Source organism: Oncorhynchus mykiss, chromosome 4 (genome assembly GCF_057628025.1).
Source record: "Oncorhynchus mykiss isolate SJ-2025 chromosome 4, ASM5762802v1, whole genome shotgun sequence".
Lineage (NCBI taxonomy): Eukaryota > Metazoa > Chordata > Actinopteri > Salmoniformes > Salmonidae > Oncorhynchus > Oncorhynchus mykiss.
The window spans coordinates 47,739,003-47,760,354 of record NC_143025.1 but is presented as its reverse complement, the minus strand read 5'-3'; the positions used below and the strand labels follow the sequence as shown (position 1 = coordinate 47,760,354).

The window sequence follows — 21,352 nt, the reverse complement described above, 5'->3', positions numbered from 1 at the left end:
TTTTACGTGGATAGATTACAAGATCAAGAAATACTACGGGCCCCATAATTGTTTTTATCGCCACACCACTCTTGGACATATTTTGCCACCTTTGTGCTCAATAGTTAGTCCTATACTAAAAAAATCACAACAGTTGGTTTGTTTGCACCCTCATGATAGCACTCTCATGGGCGCTATCATGTCTTTTGCCTCTCGTTTTTCAGCTATTTGTGCCGGACTGCTGATAGGCTACAATTAGCCTACGCCTGCAAGTAATTTGGGTTAATGACGATTCCGTTGCCTTGTAGACCCGCAACAGCCGATGGATGCTCCTCGTTCTTTTCCTATTAGTTCCTATGGACTTTCAGTTTTGGAGAATAATATTTTGTTGCCTGCAAATTGCTGGTAATTATACTGTTGGAATGAAAGTTTTATTTAACAAGCTATATCCAAATTACCTTTAATTGACATGCCCATTTTATAAAATCATTGTCAACATTAAAATAATACCCTCTTTTGCTTGTTCAAATGTTTTAGGGTAAAATACATGACCCCTTGTTAGTTTTCATTGCGCCATAGATGTCCGTTTTTTTGCGTATTTTTTTTATATTTACTTTAATAATAATAATAGGCTACTACAAATACTACTACTAATAATAATAATAATAGTAATAATTATAAACTCATGCCTAATCGAATTTATGTATTTGCATCAAATATTTAAATCATATATATATATATATGATTTAAATATTTGATGCAAATACATAAATATATATATATATATATATATATATATATATTTATGAAAATGCCTAACCCTAACATCGTCATATATATATATATATATATATATATATATATATATATATATATGATTTAAATATTTGATGCAAATACATAAATTCGATTATATATATATATATATATATATATATGACGATGTTAGGGTTAGGCATTTTCATGCTCAAACTTCTGAAATCTTCGGATTGCTCATTTCGTAAAAATAGATATTATTGCAGTGCATAGTTGACCACTGAGGCTTTATTTGAAACTGAACTGCATTCAAATTCCAGATCCACATAAGCCCCCAAGGCAAAATCCGTGCAGTCATTTCTTCATGTCCATGAAATTGTAGGCAAAACCTCGGATGAAATTCAAGCAAAAGACCTTTAAACGTCCGTTTCAAAAATTAAGACTCTAATGTGATAGCTGTGGCTTGAAGCTACATTTAAAAGGGGATATGCTACACGGTTCATGTACAAGAGGAGACAAAACACGAATCTAAATGTTGAGATTGAGTAAAGTCAGTTAAGGAGAGCGGATAGAATTCCATCCCATTGTCCACATCCCATCACATAATTTGAGTTCTCGGCATACAATCCTGGTGGTGGCTTGGGTACCAGTGTCCGAAATTGTTCATGTATCCACCGGATTGCGCAGGCGTCCCCTTATTTGCCATGGAAACGTCCCAAAGTGGCGGCATCCCCGGGGAACACGGAGACCCAGATGACCCAGGGTGCAGGTGTTCTCCCTCCGGTCCGCCCGGGCCATGCTTCATGATCTTCTTGTACTTGGAGCGTTTGTTCTGGAACCATATCTTAACCTGCAACAATAAATACAATTTAGTATATTAAGCCTGCAATTAGGCTATTATTATAATAGCCTCATTGTTGTTAATATAATTGTTATTTGATAATATTGTTATGTACCTTTGCATGTTGCCAGCATACTGGCAAATAGAGCATTACATTATTCAAATTATAACTGTAGGCTTTGACTGCATTGTTAGCGAAAAGGAATAATATAAATATTTTCCATTTGAAACCAATACGTTGGACTAAAAACAGAACATTCACAAGAATGACAAAATAAAGCTGGTGGGTGAGTTCAGGTTGCCAGGAGAATGAACTGTAAACCGCACTACAGACCAGGCAAGCAATACGTTTGGCATTCCTTTAAGGGTGTTTTCCCCATTCTACGAACAATGCAGAGAATTTATAGAGATATTTTGATATGGAGAGAGCCTGGTGAGACGTTTATGTAACCGCAACACCCACAGCGTGGTAAAAGCATCTCTGGTAAAATCTAATTATGAATTGCAATTGATTGTGGAGATGAGTGGAAAACACGGCTCAGATAGCTCACATTTCGCAAGGGCTGCCCAAGAGTGTCACCCCAAACACGCCAATGACAGAAATACTGTTGTGATGTCTTGAATTAATTACATTTACAGTGCAATCGGGAAAGTACTCAGACCCCTTCAAATGTTCCAAATTTGGTTACATTACAGCCTTATTCTAAAACATATTAAATTGTTTTTCCCTCATCAACCCACACACACACACCATAATGACAAAGAAAAAACATGTTTTTATACATTTTTGCAAAAAATATTACATTTACATAAATATATAAGTATTCAGACCCTTTGCTATGAGACTCGAAATTGAGCTCAGGTGCATCCTGTTTCCATTGATCATGCTTGAGAAGTTTCTACAACATGATTGGAGTCCACCTGTGGTAAATTCTATTGATTGGACATTATTTGGAAAGGGACACACCTGTCTATATAAGGTCCAACAGGTAACAGTTCATGTCAGAGCAAAAACCAAGTCATGAGGTCGATGGAATTGTCCGTAGAGCTCCGAGACAGGATTGTGTCAAGTCACAGATCTGGGGAAGGGTACCAAAAAATGTCTGCAGCATTGAAGGTTCCCAAGAACACAGTGGCCGCCATCATTCTTAAATTGAATACGTTTGGAACTGTAACGGCAATCTTCCTGGGAAGGAGATGAGGACCAAAATGTAGCGTGGTTATTTATAAACATCTTTAATGAAAGATGAAAACGTGAACACTATACAAAATAAGAAAACGTGGAAAAACCGAAACAGTTCTAACTGGTGCAATACACAGAGACAGGAACAATCACCCACAAGATACCTAAAGAATATGGCTGCCTAAATATGGTTTCCAATCAGAGACAACGATAAACACCTGCCTCTGATTGAGAACCACTCCAGGCAACCATAGACTTACCTAGAACACTCAACTGAACACAACCCCATAGACTACAAAACCCGTAGACAAAACAAGACACATAAATCACCCATGTCACACTCTGGCCTAACCAACATAATAAAGAAAACACAGAAGACTAAGGCCAGGGCGTGACAGTACCCCCCCCCCCCCCCCGAAGGTGCGGACTCCCGGCCGCAAACCTAAACCCATAGGGGAGGGTCTCGGTGGGCGTCTGTCCACGGTGGCGGCGCGGGACGTGGACCCCACTCCATCACAGTCTTAGTCTTAGGAAGATCCTGGTTTACTTAGGTCCCTTGAGTGGCGACCCTCACTGCCGACCTCGGCCTAGTAACCTTAACAAAGGGCCCCACTGGACTGAGGGGCAGCTATGGACTGAGGGACAGCTCGGGACTGAGGTAGTTCGGGACTGAGGGGTAGCTCTGGACTGAGGGGTAGTTCGGGACTGAGGGGTAGCTCAAGACTGAGGGGTAGCTCAAGACTGAGGGGTAGCTCAAGACTGAGGGCTAGCTGAAGACTGATAGGTAGCTCAGGACTGATAGGTAGCCCAGGACTAAGAGATAGCTCAGGCAGGTTGATGGCTCTGGCGGATCCTGGCTGAATGGCGGCTCTGGCGGATCCTGGCTGAATTTCGGCTCTTGGCTGAATGGCGGCTCTGGCGGATCCTGGCTGACTGGCGGCTCCTGGCTGACTGGCGGCTCTGGAAGATCCTGGCTGACTGGCGGCTCTGGAAGATCTTGGCTGACTGGCGGCTCTGGAAGATCCTGGCTGACTGGCGGCTCTGGAAGATCCTGGCTGACTGGCGGCTCTGGAGGATCCTGGCTGACTGGCGGCTCTGGAGGATCCTGGCTGACTGGCGGCTCTGGCTGCTCCATGCTGACTGGCGGCTCTGGCTGCTCCATGCTCCACGGGAGACTCTGGCGGCTCATGACAGACGGGAGACTCTGGCGGCTCTTTGCAGACGGGAGACTCTGGCGGCTCATGACAGAAGGGAGACTCTGGCGGCTCATGACAGACAGGAGACTCTGGCGGCTCATGACAGACGGGAGACTGGCAGGTCATGACAGACGGGAGACTCTGGCGGCTCATGACAGACGGGAGACTCTGGCGGCTCATGACAGACGGGAGACTCTGGCGGCTCATGACAGACGGGAGACTCTGGCGGCTCATGACAGACGGGAGACTCTGGCGGCTCATGACAGACGGGAGACTCTGGCGGCTCATGACAGACGGGAGACTCTGGCAGCTCATGACAGACGGGAGACTCTGGCGGCTCATGACAGACGGGAGACTCTGGCGGCTCATGACAGACGGGAGACTCTGGCGGCTAATGACAGACGGGAGACTCTGGCGGCTCATGACAGACAGGAGACTCTGGCGGCTCATGACAGACGGGCAGCTCAGGCGGCGCTGGGCAGACGAGCAGCTCAGGCGACGCTGGAGAGGAGGAAGGCTCTGACAGCGCTGGACAGGCGAGGCGCACTGCAGGCCTGGTACGTGGTGTCAGCACTGGTGGTACTGGGCCAAGGACACGCACAGAAAGCCTGGTGCGGGGAGCTGCCACCGGAGGGCTGGTGCGTGGAGGTGGTACTGGATAGACCGGACCGTGCAGGCGCACTGGAGCTCTTGAGCACCGAGCCTGCCCAACCTTACCTGGTTGAATGCTCCCGGTTGCCCTGCCAGTGCGGCGAGGTGGAATAGCCCGCACTGGGCTGTGCAGGCGATCCGGAGACACCATGCGTAAGGCTGGTGCCATGTACGCCGGCCCAAGGAGACGCACTGGAGACCAGATGCGTAGAGCCGGCTTCATGGCACCTGGCTCGATGCCCACTCTAGCCCGGCCGATACGAGGAGCTGGTATGTACCGCACCGGGCTATGCACCCGCACTGGGGACACCGCTCCACAGCATAACAAGGTGCCTGCCCGGTCTCTCTAGCCCCCCGGTAAGCACAGGAAGTTGCCGCAGGTCTCCTACCTGGCTTCGCCATACTTCCTGTGTGCCACCCAAGAAATTTTTGGGGCTGACTCTCGGGCTTCCTTGCCAGCCGTGTTCCCTCGTATCGCCGGCTCCTCTCTCCGGCTGCCTCTGCTCTCCTAGCTGCCTCCACCTGTACCCATGGGAGGCGATCCTTTCCCGCCAGGATCTCCTCCCAAGTGTAGCAACCCTTGCCGTCCAACACATCATCCCATGTCCATTCCTCCTTGCGCTGCTCCTGCTGCCGCTGCCTGTCACCACGCCGCTTGGTCCTGTTGTGGTGGGTGATTCTGTAACTGCAATCTTCCTGGGAAGGAGAGGAGGACCAAAATGCAGCGAGGTTATTTATAAACATCTTTAATAAAAGATGAAACCGTGAACACTATACAAAATAAGAAAACGTGGAAAAAACGAAACAGTACTAACTGGTGCAAAACACAGAGACAGGAACAATCACCCACAAGATACCTAAAGAATATGGCTGCCTAAATATGGTTCCCAATCAGAGACAACGATAAACACCTGCCTCTGATTGAAAACCACTCCAGGCAACCATAGACTTACCTAGAACACTCAACTGAACACAACCCCACAGACTACAAAACCCCATGGAAAAACAAGACACATAAATCACCCATGTCACACCCTGGCCTAACCAACATAATAAAGAAAACACAGAATACTAAAGCCAGGGCGTGACAGGAACCATCAAGACTCTTCCTAGAGCTGGCCGCACGGCCACACTGAGCAATCTGGGGAGAAGGGCCTTGGTCAGGGAGGTGATGAAAATCCTGGCGGTCACTGGGAGAACCTTACAGAAGGACAACCATCTCTGCAACACTCCAACAATCAGGCCTTATGTTAGAGTGGCTAGACGGAAGCAACTCTAAAGGCACCTAAAGGAAAAGGACTCTCAGACCATGAGAAATAACCAAAGTTGAACTCTTTGGCCTGAATGCCAAGCATCACGTCTGGAGAAAACCTGGCACCATCCCTACGGTGAAGCATGGTGGTGGCAGCAGCATCATGCTGTGGGAATGTTTTTCAGCGGCAGGGACTGGGAGACTAGTAAGGATTGAGGGAAATATAAACGGCACAAAGTACAGAGAGATCCCTGATGAAAGCCTGCTCGAGAGTGCTCCGGACCTCAGACAGGACATCGACCCTAAGCACACAGCCAAGGCAATGTAGGAGTGGCTTCTGGACAAGACTCTGAATGTCATTGAGTGGCCCAGCCAGAGCCCGGACTTGAACCCGATCGAACATCTCTGGAGAGACCTGAAAATAGCCGTGCAGCAACGCACCCCATCCAACCTGACAGAGCGTGAGAGGATCTGCAGAGAAGAATGACAGAAACTCCCAAAATACGGGTGTGCCAAGCTTGTAGCGTCATACGCAAGTAGACTCAAAGTTGAAATCACTGCCAAAGGTGTTTCAACAAAGTACTGAGTAAAGGGTCTGTATACAGTGGCTTGCGAAACTATTCACCCCCTTGGCATTTTTCCTATTTTGTTGCCTTACAACCTGGAATTAAAATATATTTTTTTTGGGGGGTGGTAATTATTTGATTTACACAACATGCCTACCTCTTTCAAGATTCAAAATATTTTTTATTGTGAAACAAACAAGGAATAAAATAAAAAAAAACAGAAAACTTGAGCATGCATCCCCAAAGTCAATACTTTGTAGAGCCACTTTTTGCAGCAAGCCTCTTGTGGTATGTCTCTATAAGCTTGGCACATCTAGCCATGGGGATTTTTGCCCATTCTACAAGGCAAAACTGCTCCAGCTCCTTCAAGTTGGATGGGTTACACTGGTGTACTGAAATCTTCAAGTCATACCACAGATTCTCAATTGAATTGAGGTCTGGGCTTTGACTAGGCCATTCCAAGATATTTAAATGTTTCCCCTTAAACCACTCGAGTGCTGCTTTAGCAGTATGCTTGGGTCATTGTCCTACTGGAAGGTGAACCTCGGTCCCAGTCTACAAATCTCTGGAAGACTGAAAAAGGTTTCCCTCCAGAATTTCCCTCATTCCTTCAACTCTGACCAGTTTCCCAGTCCCTGCTGATGAAAAACATCCCCACAGCATGATGCTGCCACCACCATGTTTCACTGTGGGGATGGTGTTCTCAGGTGATGACACGTGTTGGGTTTGTGCTAGACATAGCGTTGTCCTTGAAGGCCATAAAGCTCAATTGTAATCTCATTTGACCAGAGTACGGTTCTTCCATATGCTTGGGGACTCTCCGACATTGCTTATTTTTTTCTTTAAGCAATGGCTTTTTTTCTGGCCACTCTTCCGTAAAGCCCAACTCTGTGGAGAGTACGGCTTAAAGTGGTCCTATGGACCGATACTCCAATCTCCGCTGTGGAGCTTTGTAGTTCCTTCAGGGTTATCTTTGGTCTCTTTGTTGCTTCTCTGATTAATGCCCTCTTTGCCTGGTCCGTGAGTTTTGGTGGGCTCTCTTGGCAGGTTTGTTGTGGTGCCATATTCTTTCCATTTTTTAATAATGGATTTAATGGTGCTCCGTGGGATGTTCAAAGTTTCTGATATGTTTTTATAACTCAACCCTGATCTAGACTTCCCCACAACTTTGTCCCTGACCTGTTTGGAGAGCTCCTTGGTCTTCATGGTGCCGCTTGCTTGGTGGTGTTGCAGACTCTGGGGCCTTTCAGAACAGGTGTATATATACTGAGATCATGTGACACTTAGATTGCACATAGGTGGACTTTATTTAACAAATTATGTGACTTCTGAAGGAAATTGGTTGCACCAGATCTTATTTGGGGGCTTCATAGCAACGGGGGTGAATACATATGCATGCACCACTTTTCCATTCTTTAAAAAAAAAAGATTTGAAGCAAGTTATTTATTTAATTTCACTCGTGTTTGTCCATTACATGAAATCCAAATAAACATCCATTTAAATTACAGGTTGTAATGCAACAAAATATGAAAAACACCAAGGGGGATGAATACTTTTGCAAATACTTATGTTGTTTATTTATTATTTGTTAATCATTTGCAAAATTAAAAAAAAATACCCCATGTCATCATGGGGTATTGTACTCCTTTTTCTCTCCAATTTTGGTAGTTACAGTCTTGTCTCATCGCTGCAATTTCCATACGGACTCGGGAGAGGCAAAGGTCGAGAGCCGTGCATCCTCCGAAACACAACCCAACAAAGCCGCACTGCTTCTTTGACACAATGCCCACTTGACCCAGAAGCCAGTCGCACCAATGTGTCGGAGGAAACACCGTACACCTGGCGACCGTGTCAGCATGTACTGTGCCCGGCGCACCACAGGAGTCGCTATTTCACGATGGGACAAGGACATCCCTGCCAGCCAAACCCTCCCCTAACCTGGACGACCCTGGGCTTATTGTGCGCCGCCCCATGGGTCTTCCGGTTGCGGCCGGCTGCGACAGAGCCTTGACTCGAACCCAGAATCTCTAGTGGCACAGCTAGCACTGTGATGCAGTGCCTTAGACCACTGCAACACTGCGCCACTAGGGAGGCCCCATCATGGTGTATTGTGTGTAGATTTATGAGGGGAAAAAACTATTTAATCCATTTTAGAATAAGGTTGTAATGTAACAAAATGTGGAAAAAGTCAAAGGGTCTGAATACTTTCCGAATGCGGCAGTCTTTACAAACTTTCAGATTGGACCAAGTCACTATTAAACGAGTCACAAGAAAGTCTCAAGTCATAAGGTCAGAGTCTCAAGTCGAGTCCCAAGTAGAACGTGGTCAAGACTTGAGTCAAGTCCAAAGAAATACATTACCTATCAACTCATTCCAGGGTTTTTCTTTATTTTTTTAAATGTTCTACATTGTAGAATAATAGTGAAGACATCAAAACTATGAAATAACACATCATGTAGTAACCGAAAAAGTGTTAAACAAATCAAAATATATTTTAGATTTAAGATTCTTCAAAGTAGCCACCCTTGATGACAGCTTTGCACACTCTTGGCATTCTCTCAACCAGCTTCACCTGGAATGCTTTTCCAACAGTCTCGAAGGAGTTTCCACATATGCTGATCATTTGTTGGCTGCTTTTCCTTTACTCTGCGGTCCAGCTCATCCCAAACCATCTCAATTGGGTTGAGGTCGGGGGATTGTGGAGGCCAGGTCATCTGATGCAGCACACCATCACTCTCTTTCTTGGTCAAATAGCCCTGGAGGTGTGTTGGGTTATTGTCCTTTTGAAAAACAAGTGATAGTCCCACTAAGCGCAAACCAGATGGGATGGTGTATTGCTGCAGAATGCTGTGGTAGCCATGCTGGTTAAGTGTGCCTTGAATTCTCAATAATCACAGACAGTGTCACCAGCAAATCATCCCCACACCAGCACACCTCCTCCTCTCCTCTTCACGGTGGGAACCACACATACGGAAATAATCTGTTCACCTACTCTGTGTTTCACAGACACAGCCGTTGTAACCAAAAATCTCAAATTTGGACTCATCAGACCAAAGGACAGATTTGGCCCAAGCAAGTCTCTTATTGGTGTCCTTTAGTAAGTGGTTTCTTTTCAGCAATTCAACCATGAAGGCCTGATTCATGCTGTCTCCGCTGAACAGTTGATGTTGAGATGTGTCTGTTACTTTGCTTTATCTTGGCCAGTTGTAAATGAGAACTTGTTCTCAACTAGCTTACCTGGTGAAAAAATAAATACAAATAATAATAATAATAATAATTGAACTCATTTAACTCAACATTTATTTGGGATGCAATTTCTGAGGCTGGTAACTCTAATGAACTTATGCTCTGCAGCAGAGGTAACTTTGGGTCTTCCTTTCCTGTGGCGATCATCATGAGAGCCAGTTTCATCATTTGCAACTGCACTTTAAGAATCTTTCAAAGTTCTTGAAATTTTCAGAATTGACTGACCTTCATGTCTTAAAGTAATGATGGACTGTTGTTTCTCTTTGCTTATTTGAGCTGTTCCTTCCATAATATGGACTTGGTCTTTTACCAAGGCTTTTACCATGGCTATCTTCTGTATACCACCCCTACCTAGTCACAACAAACTGATTGGCTCAAACATATTAAGAATGAAAGAAATTCCACAAATTAACAAGGCAGCCCTGTTAATTGAAATGCATTCCAGGTGACTACCTCATGAAGCTGGATGAGAGAATGGCAAGCGTGTGCAAAGCTGTCATCAAGGCAAAGTGTGGCTACTTTGAAGAATCTCAAATATAAAATATATTTCATTTGTTTAACAATTTTTTGGTTACTACATGATTCCAAAAATTTTTTAAACACACTCCAGTGTATTTTAACACTGACTAAATGGGTATATTAATTAAAACGGTGTATCACATTCCATGCCAGCAATATAATTAACAGTTCTTGCAGATGTAACAAAAACCAAGTCTCACATAAACCACTGGAGGAAAACAAGCTTATATTTTGGGTTCTTATGGGTAGGACTGTTTAACTAAGTTCATGAGGTCTTTATGAGTTATATTCTTCAAGAATCAATGGGTACATATCATTAATTTAGTCCAAAAGTGATATAGCAACTGCTGATTACCCCTTTAATGCCGAATTGCATCGAACATATATTTATGAATTAATTTGACCCTAATGTCAATCAACAGCATGCTAATGTAAGTAGCTTTTCCTATAATAATTGGAAATATTGGTTTTAGATTTCAACAGCAACACTCAGCTGACAAGGGCTTTCAGTCTGAAATGTTTGGTAATTGTTTGGTAATTAAGAAATCATGCCAGGAAAATCCTGTCCCACATATCCAACTAAATACCAATGTGTGTACCGTACAATTTGGGGAAACCACTCTCCTTAGTTAAATGTGTGGTGACTGGCGAGTGGTGGTGAGTGTTTCTGGTGCAAAAAAAGACTATGCATAATCTGCCAGGTGGTTGCTGCTCATGGAAGGCCAGAATACATGAGTGATTCCAATATATCTAGCTCCCTTATCAATATGACCTTATCAATAATTCCTGCCTCCTCCCAGGTAACATAATATTTTTATTTTTATTTAACTAGGCAAGTCAGTTAAGAACAAATTCTTATTTACAATGACAACCTACCAGGGAACAGTGGGTTAACTGCCTTGTTCAGGGGCAGAACAGCAGATTTTTACCTTGTCAGCTCGGGGATTCGATCCAGCAACCTTTTGGTTACTAACCACTAGGCTACCTGCCGCCCCATATCAGAGAGGTTTCGAGAAGTGCTTCTTCATATTTAGCATATACGTACACTGAGAGTATACCAAACATTAGGAACACCTTGCTAATATTGCGTTGCCCTCCTTTCGACCTCAGAATGGCCTCAATTCGTCGGGGAATGGACTCTACAAGGTGTCAGAAGCTTTCGACAGGGATGCTGGTCCATGTTGACTCCAATCCTTTCCACAGTTGTGACAAGTTTGCTGTATGTCCTTTGGGTGGTGGACCATTCTTGATACACAGAGCAGGTTTTCTTAATGTTTTGTATACTCAGTGTATATACAGTGCCTTGCGAAAGTATTCGGCCCCCTTGAACTTTGCGACCTTTTGCCACATTTAAGGCTTCAAACATAAAGATATAAAACTGTATTTTTTTGTGAAGAATCAACAACAAGTGGGACACAATCATGAAGTGGAACGACATTTATTGGATATTTCAAACTTTTTTAACAATTTCAAAAACTGAAAAATTGGGCGTGCAAAATTATTCAGCCCCCTTTACTTTCAGTGCAGCAAACTCTCTCCAGAAGTTCAGTGAGGATCTCTGAATGATCCAATGTTGACCTAAATGACTAATGATGATAAATACAATCCACCTGTGTGTAATCAAGTCTCCGTATAAATGCACCTGCACTGTGATAGTCTCAGAGGTCCGTTAAAAGCGCAGAGAGCATCATGAAGAACAAGGAACACACCAGGCAGGTCCGAGATACTGTTGTTAAGAAGTTTAAAGCCGGATTTGGATACAAAAACATTTCCCAAGCTTTAAACATCCCAAGGAGCACTGTGCAAGCGATAATATTGAAATGGAAGGAGTATCAGACCACTGCAAATCTACCAAGACCTGGCCGTCCCTCTAAACTTTCAGCTCATACAAGGAGAAGACTGATCAGAGATGCAGCCAAGAGGCCCATGATCACTCTGGATGAACTGCAGAGATCTACAGCGGGTGGGAGACTCTGTCCATAGGACAACAATCAGTCGTATATTGCACAAATCTGGCCTTTATGGAAGAGTGGCAAGAAGAAAGCCATTTCTTAAAGATATCCATAAAAAGTGTCGTTTAAAGTTTGCCACAAGCCACCTGGGAGACACACCAAACATGTGGAAGAAGGTGCTCTGGTCAGATGAAACCAAAATTGAACTTTTTGGCAACAATGCAAAACTTTATGTTTGGTGTAAAAGCAACACAGCTGAACACACCATCCCCACTGTCAAACATGGTGGTGGCAGCATCATAAAGCAAAATCTACAATGGAATGGTTCAAAAATAAACATATCCAGGTGTTAGAATGGCCAAGTCAAAGTCCAGACCTGAATCCAATCGAGAATCTGTGGAAAGAACTGAAAACTGCTGTTCACAAATGCTCTCCATCCAACCTCACTGAGCTCGAGCTGTTTTGCAAGGAGGAATGGGATCAAATTTCAGTCTCGATGTGCAAAACTGATAGAGACATACCCCAAGCGACTTACAGCTGTACTTGCAGCAAAATGTGGCGCTACAAAGTATTAACTTAAGGGGGCTGAATAATTTTGCACGCCCAATTTTTCAGTTTTTGATTTGTTAAAAAAGTTTGAAATATCCAATAAATGTCGTTCCACTTCATGATTGTGTCCCACTTGTTGTTGATTCTTCACGAAAAAATACAGTTTTAAATCTTTATGTTTGAAGCCTGAAATGTGGCAAAAGGTCGCAAAGTTCAAGGGGGGCAAATACTTTCGCAAGGCACTGTAGGATAATTTTGCAAAGGTGCCAGTTTTTTTAGGAGAGAGAAAGAGGGTGTTGAATAGATATGAAGAAGGAATGAAAGAGCGAATGTTTGGAAAAAATGTTCTTAGAAAAAAGGAGAAAGTTGGTAAGTGCAGTTTTACAGATGAGCGTAGGGAGGGGCAGTGGGGGTAGAGGGGTACAACTTTGTGAGAGAAAAGGAGGCCATTGATTCTCTGTTTTGGCGGCCTGGCGCCATGGCCGTGTGCATGACATTTATATACTAGACATATCATGTCTCTAAAGTCCCAATTAAATGCAACTTTCAGATATATGTGTACAACTCCAACTATATTTGAAAAAGTATGGTAAAAAAGTGCTCATCTTGCAAAAATTCACCTCTTTACGCTTTCTCAGATATCTGTCGTGTGGCACTTACATGGAATTACTAAGGCTCTCTCTTAGCAGCACATCACGGACTCTACAGGTTCAGAATGGTCTCTTACCGCAGAGGATAAATTACTGCATTTCATATCCGTCAATACGCCAAAAACAATCTTTACTCCAATTGAAGAAAAGCAGCATTCTCATCATACTCTCTTTGGATTAGCCATTAAGTATTTTTTAAATCCCCAGGCAAACATAGTAAGGGAGATCTCTAGATTTCAAGAAATATAGAATTATTACCTGGTTGAAAGCAGTAAACTCTCCCAAATTAAAAAGAATGTAGCCCTACCAAAGTCTGTACTTTCTTTGCTGTAATTTTTCTCTCATTTCGGGAACCCAAAAACTTCCTGGGACAATATTTATACAAAATGTGACGCGATAACTTGCTAAGCTCTCTTCCTCTATTCCTACTGACAGACAAAATGGCCGCGGTCGTTCCCCCCTGTCCCTTCCTCTTCCCTTGCCAGACAGACAGTGCTTAGTGAGAAGTAAGGAGTTAGTTACAAAAAGGAACCCATTGGCTGAGAGACTGAGGGCTTTAAACTGAACCAAGAGCTATATAGGCTAAAGGAGATGACTGAGACTGGAGTGTTACCTCTAAAATCCTCAAGGAATGAGAGCTCAGGGCCCGTATCCATAAAGCGTCTCAAGAGTATTGGAGTGCTGATCTATAATCAGGTTCCCCCTGTCCATAATCATATTTATTATGATCTAAAAGGCTAAATGTATCCTAGATCAGCAATCCTACTCTGGAGACTTGGGACAGTTTCCCAGACACAGATTAAGCCTAGACCTGGACTGAAAAGCATGCTCAATGGAGAATCACCATTGAAACAGTTTTTTTAGTCCAGGACAATGCTTCATGTGTCCAGGAAACTGGCCCATAGTGAATACAGGCCCAGATGAGTAAGTAAGTAATAGTAGGAGATAGATAACACAGTAGTAAGACAAGTAGCGGTAATACAGGACAGTGATACACCCTGCACTTCTGCTGCCTCGCTACCAACGGGGACCTGCCATTCCAGCCATGTTGCATTCAAATATACATGAAAGTGTGTGCCTCCCTCTGAGGAGGGGAAACAATATCAGTTACAGGCAGAGAGAGTAGGCTAACACCTCCATGAACATGGCAGGACATCAAACTAATGGAGGGTGATACCTAGGAACATAATGTTCCAGTGTTTTCTCCTATATGTTAAATAATACAGCATCGGAAAACTTTAACTACTTAGAGTGGAAATTCTCAAAGCCTTAAATTACACAACTCCATAACATTAGGCTCCATTCTCATTTTTAATGAGACATTTGGCCTTAACAGTATCTAATCAAGCACTTATGCATATAGTGTTGTAGCCTAGATGCAAAGAGAAGGCGTTGAGAATGGGCATGCACATCATTTTGACTAAACCTCTCACCACCTTGAGAGATGAGATGCTTACAAAGAAGGAACATTTTGCCCGACTCGAGTAAACAACAGGCCATAGGAATTGTTCACTTTGTGAACCGTTTGTGTAATGCTTGCCCATTTATTCCATTCAAACTATTGAGACCTATACAGACCATGTTTAAAAAGAGACTGACACCAAAATTGTAAATAGAGCCTCTTGTAATAAACACCTCATGGAACAGTTAAATCAGTAAAAATAACTGAAATAGACTAATTAAATTGGCCCAAAATACAGAAATATGTACCTGCATTTGAGTTAGTCCCAATTTTGCTGCCAGATTGGCTCGCTCAGGTAGCGCAAGGTATTGGGTTTGCTGGAATCTCTGGTTGAGCGCTTGCAGTTGTAAGCTTGAGTAGATGGTCCGAGGTTTTCGGATCTTCTTCCCTTTTCCGTTCAGTCTAATTTCTCCGTTCTCGATCACCGTGGTTGGCTTCTCAAGCTCTTCAAAAGGATGAAGAAGGAAAGGTTTTATTTTATTTCACCAGGAAGTCCCATTGAGGTCAGACATTTGGAAATAATAATAACAATATTAACAACAACAACAACAGCAATAATAATAATAATGATCATCATAATAATCATACATTTAATGAATAATACATGTTTAAGTTATGCCATTTAATTTGCCCTCAATGGGCAAGAGCTCAACTTTTCTTTTCTATCTCATGTGGCAAAAGAGATAATTGAGCATGAGGAATATAATGACTGCATATTGCTCCCCATTATTCCCATTGTTATGAAGAGTGCAGGTACCGACTAGTGCTTAGGGAAACAGCTGCGTTAGGCCCCACAAGACATTCATAGTAACATGACACTGTATGAATCCATCCTTATAATACAACCAGTGAAATAGTGAGAGGAGGTTAATCTTTCATCTACTTCATCTACAGATCACGGCACCTGTACATAGCTCATCTGTAAATAGCCCATCCAATCTACCACATCCCCATACTGTATTTTTTTTTTTACCTTGCTCCTTTGCACCCCTGTATCTCAAGTTGCACATTCATCTTCTGCACATTCTACCATTCCAGTGTTTAATTGCTATATTGTAATTCATTTGCCACCATAGCCTATTTATTGCCTTACCACTCTTATCCTACCTCATTTGCACATACTGTATATAGATTTTTCTACTATTATTGATTGTATGTTTGTTTATTCCAACAACAACTCTGTGTTGTTGTATGTGTCGAACTGCTTTGCTTTATCTTGGCCAGGTCGCAGTTGCAAATGAGAACTTGTTCTGAACTAGCCTACCTGGTTAAATAAAGGTGAAATAAATCAAATAAATACTTAACTTTTTGTTTTACAGGGGCAGAAGATTTAGATTTGATTTGCTAAGTTGAACAATAATTGCAGAGAATTTAGGTAGGAGGTAGGTAGCCCAATGGCTAAGGTAGATGGACCTGTGGTCGGAAGATGGCAGGATGGCAGAGTGTTGATTTAACACCTGAATCAACACTAGAAATGTTACACTGAAAAGCCAACAATATAGGTAAAACTGGCCAATTTGCTTTGTGACTATGCAGAAACTGTTCTTTTGTTTTGGCCCACCAGCTTCAAACAGCTGTATAAACTACATTTGTTGTTATTGAAAATATATTTCACAGAGATTTAGATGTACACTGATTCCCTACACTATTCAGTGAAATTGAGCGAACAGTGTGGAATTTGAGCAAACAGGAAATAACAGAGCGATTTCCACTAGATAACACAGCCACAAAGTCAGAACAGCTTTCCTAGTTTGACAATAGATGCCACTCTAGCGCGAGAAATCAATGGGCGAATATCACAGCCAATCACAACACTGGGGAGTAAGTAATACTGTGAAACACTAATATTCCACTATTAGCGACAGATATGTTATGGATATTTTTTGAAATTACAATGCAAAAATAAAAATCCCGTGTAGCACCTTTAAAATCACTAAAACTAAAACTATGCATTCCAAAAAATAATTGCAACATACAAATGGTAATCAATGTTGATATAACATTTGTTGCAATAGTTTCCTTTATTATTATTGGGCCATTATATTGTCATTGGTAGGAATTAAACTAATCATTACATGGTTATATTATCATCATAAAAATAATTATAATACATTGTTCAGAACAATGACCAGCTTTTAATCAGAACTAAGAATAACATAATGAATCTGTTAATGTTCAAGAGGACTGCAATGTTTATAATGTCTGGGGCCTTAAAAACTTATTGACTTTCTAACATGGCCAACACACGAAATGCCTGTGAGATTGCATTGGGGCGGCAGGTAGCCGAGTGGTTAGATCGTTAGACCAATAACCGAAAGTTTGCTGAATCGAATCCCCGAGCTGACAAGGTCAAAATCTGCCATTCTGCCCCTGAACAAGGCAGTTAAACCACTACTCCCCGGTAGGCCTTTATTGTAAATAAGCATTTGTTCTTAACTGACTTACCTGGATAGAGTTGATGAACATGGCAATAGACAACAGTGCAGTGGAGATGTCACAGTCAGTCGACGATAGATGGATGACATTCCCTGCCAATTACTGCACAGGTTTTTGATGTTGTGTAAATATAAATAGGCTGCTAAGCGAGCTCACTCATCATATTTTTTTGTTGTTGTTGAGAGGTTGATTCCTATCTGAATGTCTTCGAGTTTTTAGTCCCAAACAGCTTCATACTTCAAATAGGACTAGCCATTCTAAACAACTTGATTTTATGTATAGGCCTGGAGACAGGGTTATTTTGATCATTGACATTAGACTACTTGGAATTAATGCTGTATGTATTTTGTTTAACGTTTTGATTTTTTTTTAAAACGAGGTAAAATGATGTAACTCTTTCATTAGTCCTATGCGGCTATCTGTATTTTAACATATCAATTAAGTAATGTAGGATCACAGAAGCAATAACGTCATCAAAGGTAAATGGTTTTCAGATTACATGTTTTGTTTGGGCCCTGTGCTTTGTGGGAGACCACAGGATAAAATGTTTAGTGGCTCGGTTTTTCCCTCCCATGTCGGCTGCATGTGACCTGTATCATCACCCAGAGTAGGCTAATTATTGTGGCAATCAACCGACCTGTATCGCGGCCCAATAATATAAATGCAAACTGACCAGTAGTAGCCTACCCTTAGGTCTGTCCTAATATCAGATTAGACTATTAATTAAAATGGTGAAATAGGCTACACATTAGCCCTAGGTAATGTGAAATCTTATGAAAATGGATTCTCATTTCAATTTGAGACGAGAACAGTCCCTTGCTTTATCCATGCATGTATCTTGAAGTTCAGTAGCCTGTAAACTATTGACTCTTAAAAATAAAATATTTTCAAACGTGCTCAGGTGTTATAGACTACATATGTGACATGGGAACAAGGGCGTTTTGCATTACAAATTACTATCCTATTAATTAATAACTTTAGGTCAGAACACTGTTTCCGTAACGCTGCCTGCTATATGTTATGCATTCCCTATATTTCATTAGTGGTTTATTTGTAGACTTCTGATAGGGTTTAGGTAGGCTATATAAGTGCCCAATTCTAATTTTGAAGTCCCTCGCGTCCGTATAGCCTTCGCCACTGTAACTACATCTTGAAAATGGCAACAAACATTGAATAAACTCCATAATGTCAACACCGATGTTTTTAAAACGTACCTGTTTCCTCTATTCTCGTGCGTCCCAGACCGTTGTTGTGGCTACTGTGCTGGTATGGCAGGTAGGTACTTGGGTGGTGTGCGTTTACAGTGCTGTGGTAGGGGTAGGCTAGCGTGCGGCCATAGGATGACGCGCTGGAAGAAAAGGAGCTGTCGTGCTGCGAGGGTCCGACGGGATGCAAGTCGTGCACTGGATAGATGTTGTGGGATAAGCCGGGGGGATGCTGCTGGTGCCCGGGATAGCCGTGTCCGAACTCCAGAAAGGCCGATTTTGACGGATCAGAAGAAACCAGACTGTCCGACAATGAACTCATTGTCATCATTGAGCGGAGTTCCATAAACTCGAGGCGCAGTTAAGGGCACCATAGAGTGCTACAGATGGGACCGATGCATATCCACTGAGAAGGGAAGTTAGGCTACCTAACAAAAACACCAAGAGCACGAAGCTAAGGTGACGACGTTATTTCCTAAATCCTTCCGTTTGTCTCCAGATTCTAAATTATGCAGTCCCTTTATTTTATCGTCTCTAAAAAAGAGAAGAGGAAAACCTTCACTGTTTCTCTGAACACTTTGTGCATATGGTTTAAACTTGTTGCTACCTCGCTTGGCATACACGAGCGCGCCTGCTCATTGGTTGCGGTGGCTAATCATGTCATCCTGCCCGGAGGCCAAACAATACAAGATTAATATAAACTACAAGAAGTCCGTCTTCCAGTTTGGGCAGTAATGACATTTCAATGCAGCAGAATTTGGAAACAATGTATGCTAAATGAGAAGATAGGCCTACTGTAACAGATATTAACTAGGCTAATCTAATGTCAAGTATGTTTAGATTTTGTTATGTAGCCTTTTAGCGTTTGCAAAGATTGTCAACAAACTTGACAACTTTGCCAGCGATGTTTTTACGTAAGGACAAACCTTTTGCGCGCAAATTAGACCAAAGGATAATCAATTATTATATATGTATACCTGCCTAATTAATACGCAATACACATAGCTACATGATAAGCCTATACATTTAATTTACACCTGGCGCCAATGCGTGATTTAGCCTATGCATACCTAGACTCAAGGGAGGGCACAGAAGCTCAACACAGTGGCTATAAATGTGACTTAATCAAAACGCTCAGATGCACATCAAGATAAAACATCAAATACGCACACGCACACACACACACACATATATTATTTCCCAGCACATGTATAACGCACAACATACAAGATTCATGTTTTTTAAACAAAAATGCAACAAATGGGAAACCATTCTTTAGGAGGTTGTGCTTGGTGAGAGGACAAGTTGTAATTACTGATAGTTTCTGAAGAAGGAAGAGAGGCTGCCCCTATCTATCAACCTTGTCCGTGATGAACGCTCTAAATCATTAGGCCTAAATGGCACATTTAGAGTTGTCACTTTATGTAATTCAGTCACAAGTCTAAATGACACAGGTGCTGTCAACGTGTAGGAACATAGCCTATGCCAGAGCTCTAGCCTATGCTGCTTTTGGTAACAATTGAGCAACGCGCAGAAGCTAACGTTTCAGGACAGAGACTCCCTGAATCATTTTGATAGCCTGACTATTAGCCTACACTAGCCTACACTACACTAGCCTACACAGTAATAAGAAAATAAAAATAATACTGTAGTCGTTATGGTAGACCATTCATCCTCATATTGTAGACTATGTAATCATGTTCCAACGCCTGCTATTCGGTGGAAATAAATAGGCCTATCCCATAATGATGGCTTATATTTCTTTCAAATAATATTGAAACATTTAGTCTATAACGAATGTTGGCATATCAATTGGTTTGCCATATTCATATTTGTGTAACACAATCATTTTCACTATTTGTGTCACGCCCTGACTTTAGAGATCATTTTTATTCTATATTTTGGTTAGGTCAGGGTGTGACTAGGGTGGGTAGTCTAGTTTTTTTCATTTCTATGATGGCCTGGTATGGTTCCCAATCAGAGGCAACTGTCTATCGTAGTCTCTGATTGGGGATCATACACTGCTCAAAAAAATAAAGGGAACACATCCTAGATCTGAATAAATGAAATATTCTTATTAAATTCTTTACATAGTTTATCAACCTATGGAGGTCTGGATTTGGAGTCACACTCAAAATTAAAGTGGAAAACCACACTACAGGCTGATCCAACTTTGATGTAATGTCCTTAAAACAAGTCAAAATGAGGCTCAGTAGTGTGTGTGGCCTTCACGTGCCTGTATGACCTCCCTACAATACCTGGGCATGCTCCTGATGAGGTGGTGGATGGTCTCCTGAGGGATCTCCTCCCAGACATGGACTAAAGCATCCGCCAACTCCTGGACAGTCTGTGGTTGGTGGATGGAGCGAGACATGATGTCCCAGATGTGCTCAATTGGATTCAGGTCTGGGGAACGGGCGGGCCAGTCCATAGCATCAATGCCTTCCTCTTGCAGGAACTGCTGACACACTCCAGCCACATGAGGTCTAGCATTGTCTTGCATTAGGAGGAACCCAGGGCCTGCATATGGTCTCACAAGGGGTCTGAGGATCTCATCTCGGTACCTAATGGCAGTCAGGCTACCTCTGGCGAGCACATGGAGGGCTGTGCGGCCCCCCAAAGAAATGCCACCCCACACCATGACTAACCCACCGCCAAACCGGTCATGCTGGAGGACGTTGCTGGCAGCAGAACGTTCTCCACGGCGTCTCCAGACTGTCACGTCTGTCACATGTGCTCAGTGTGAACCTGCTTTCATCTGTGAAGAGCACAGGGCGCCAGTGGCGAATTTGCCGATCTTGGTGTTCTCTGGCAAATGCCAAACGTCCTGCACGGTGTTGGGCTTTAAGCTCAACCCCCACCTGTGGACGTCGGGCCCTCATACCACCCTCATGGAGTCTGTTTCTGA

General features: G+C 42.8%; 1 protein-coding gene across 2 annotated transcripts; it reads right to left on the bottom strand.

Annotated features, from left to right (window-relative positions):
• Positions 1-1,003: 1,003 nt before the first annotated feature.
• On the bottom strand, positions 1,004-19,103 carry LOC110521928 (homeobox protein Dlx4a). 2 transcript variants are annotated; one of them, XM_021599902.3, is made up of 3 exons: positions 18,454-19,103; positions 15,052-15,248; positions 1,004-1,585 (listed from the first exon to the last, which is right to left on the bottom strand). In XM_021599902.3, the coding sequence occupies exons 1-3, from the start codon at positions 18,788-18,790 to the stop codon at positions 1,334-1,336; spliced, it is 786 nt and encodes a 261-aa protein (XP_021455577.2). In that variant the 5' UTR covers positions 18,791-19,103; the 3' UTR covers positions 1,004-1,333. The 2 variants fall into 2 exon arrangements, with proteins under 2 accessions (XP_021455577.2, XP_090088348.1); XM_090232222.1 differs by lacking the exon at positions 1,004-1,585 and adding an exon at positions 4,523-5,302 and having other exon boundaries at positions 18,454-19,077.
• Positions 19,104-21,352: the final 2,249 nt, after the last annotated feature.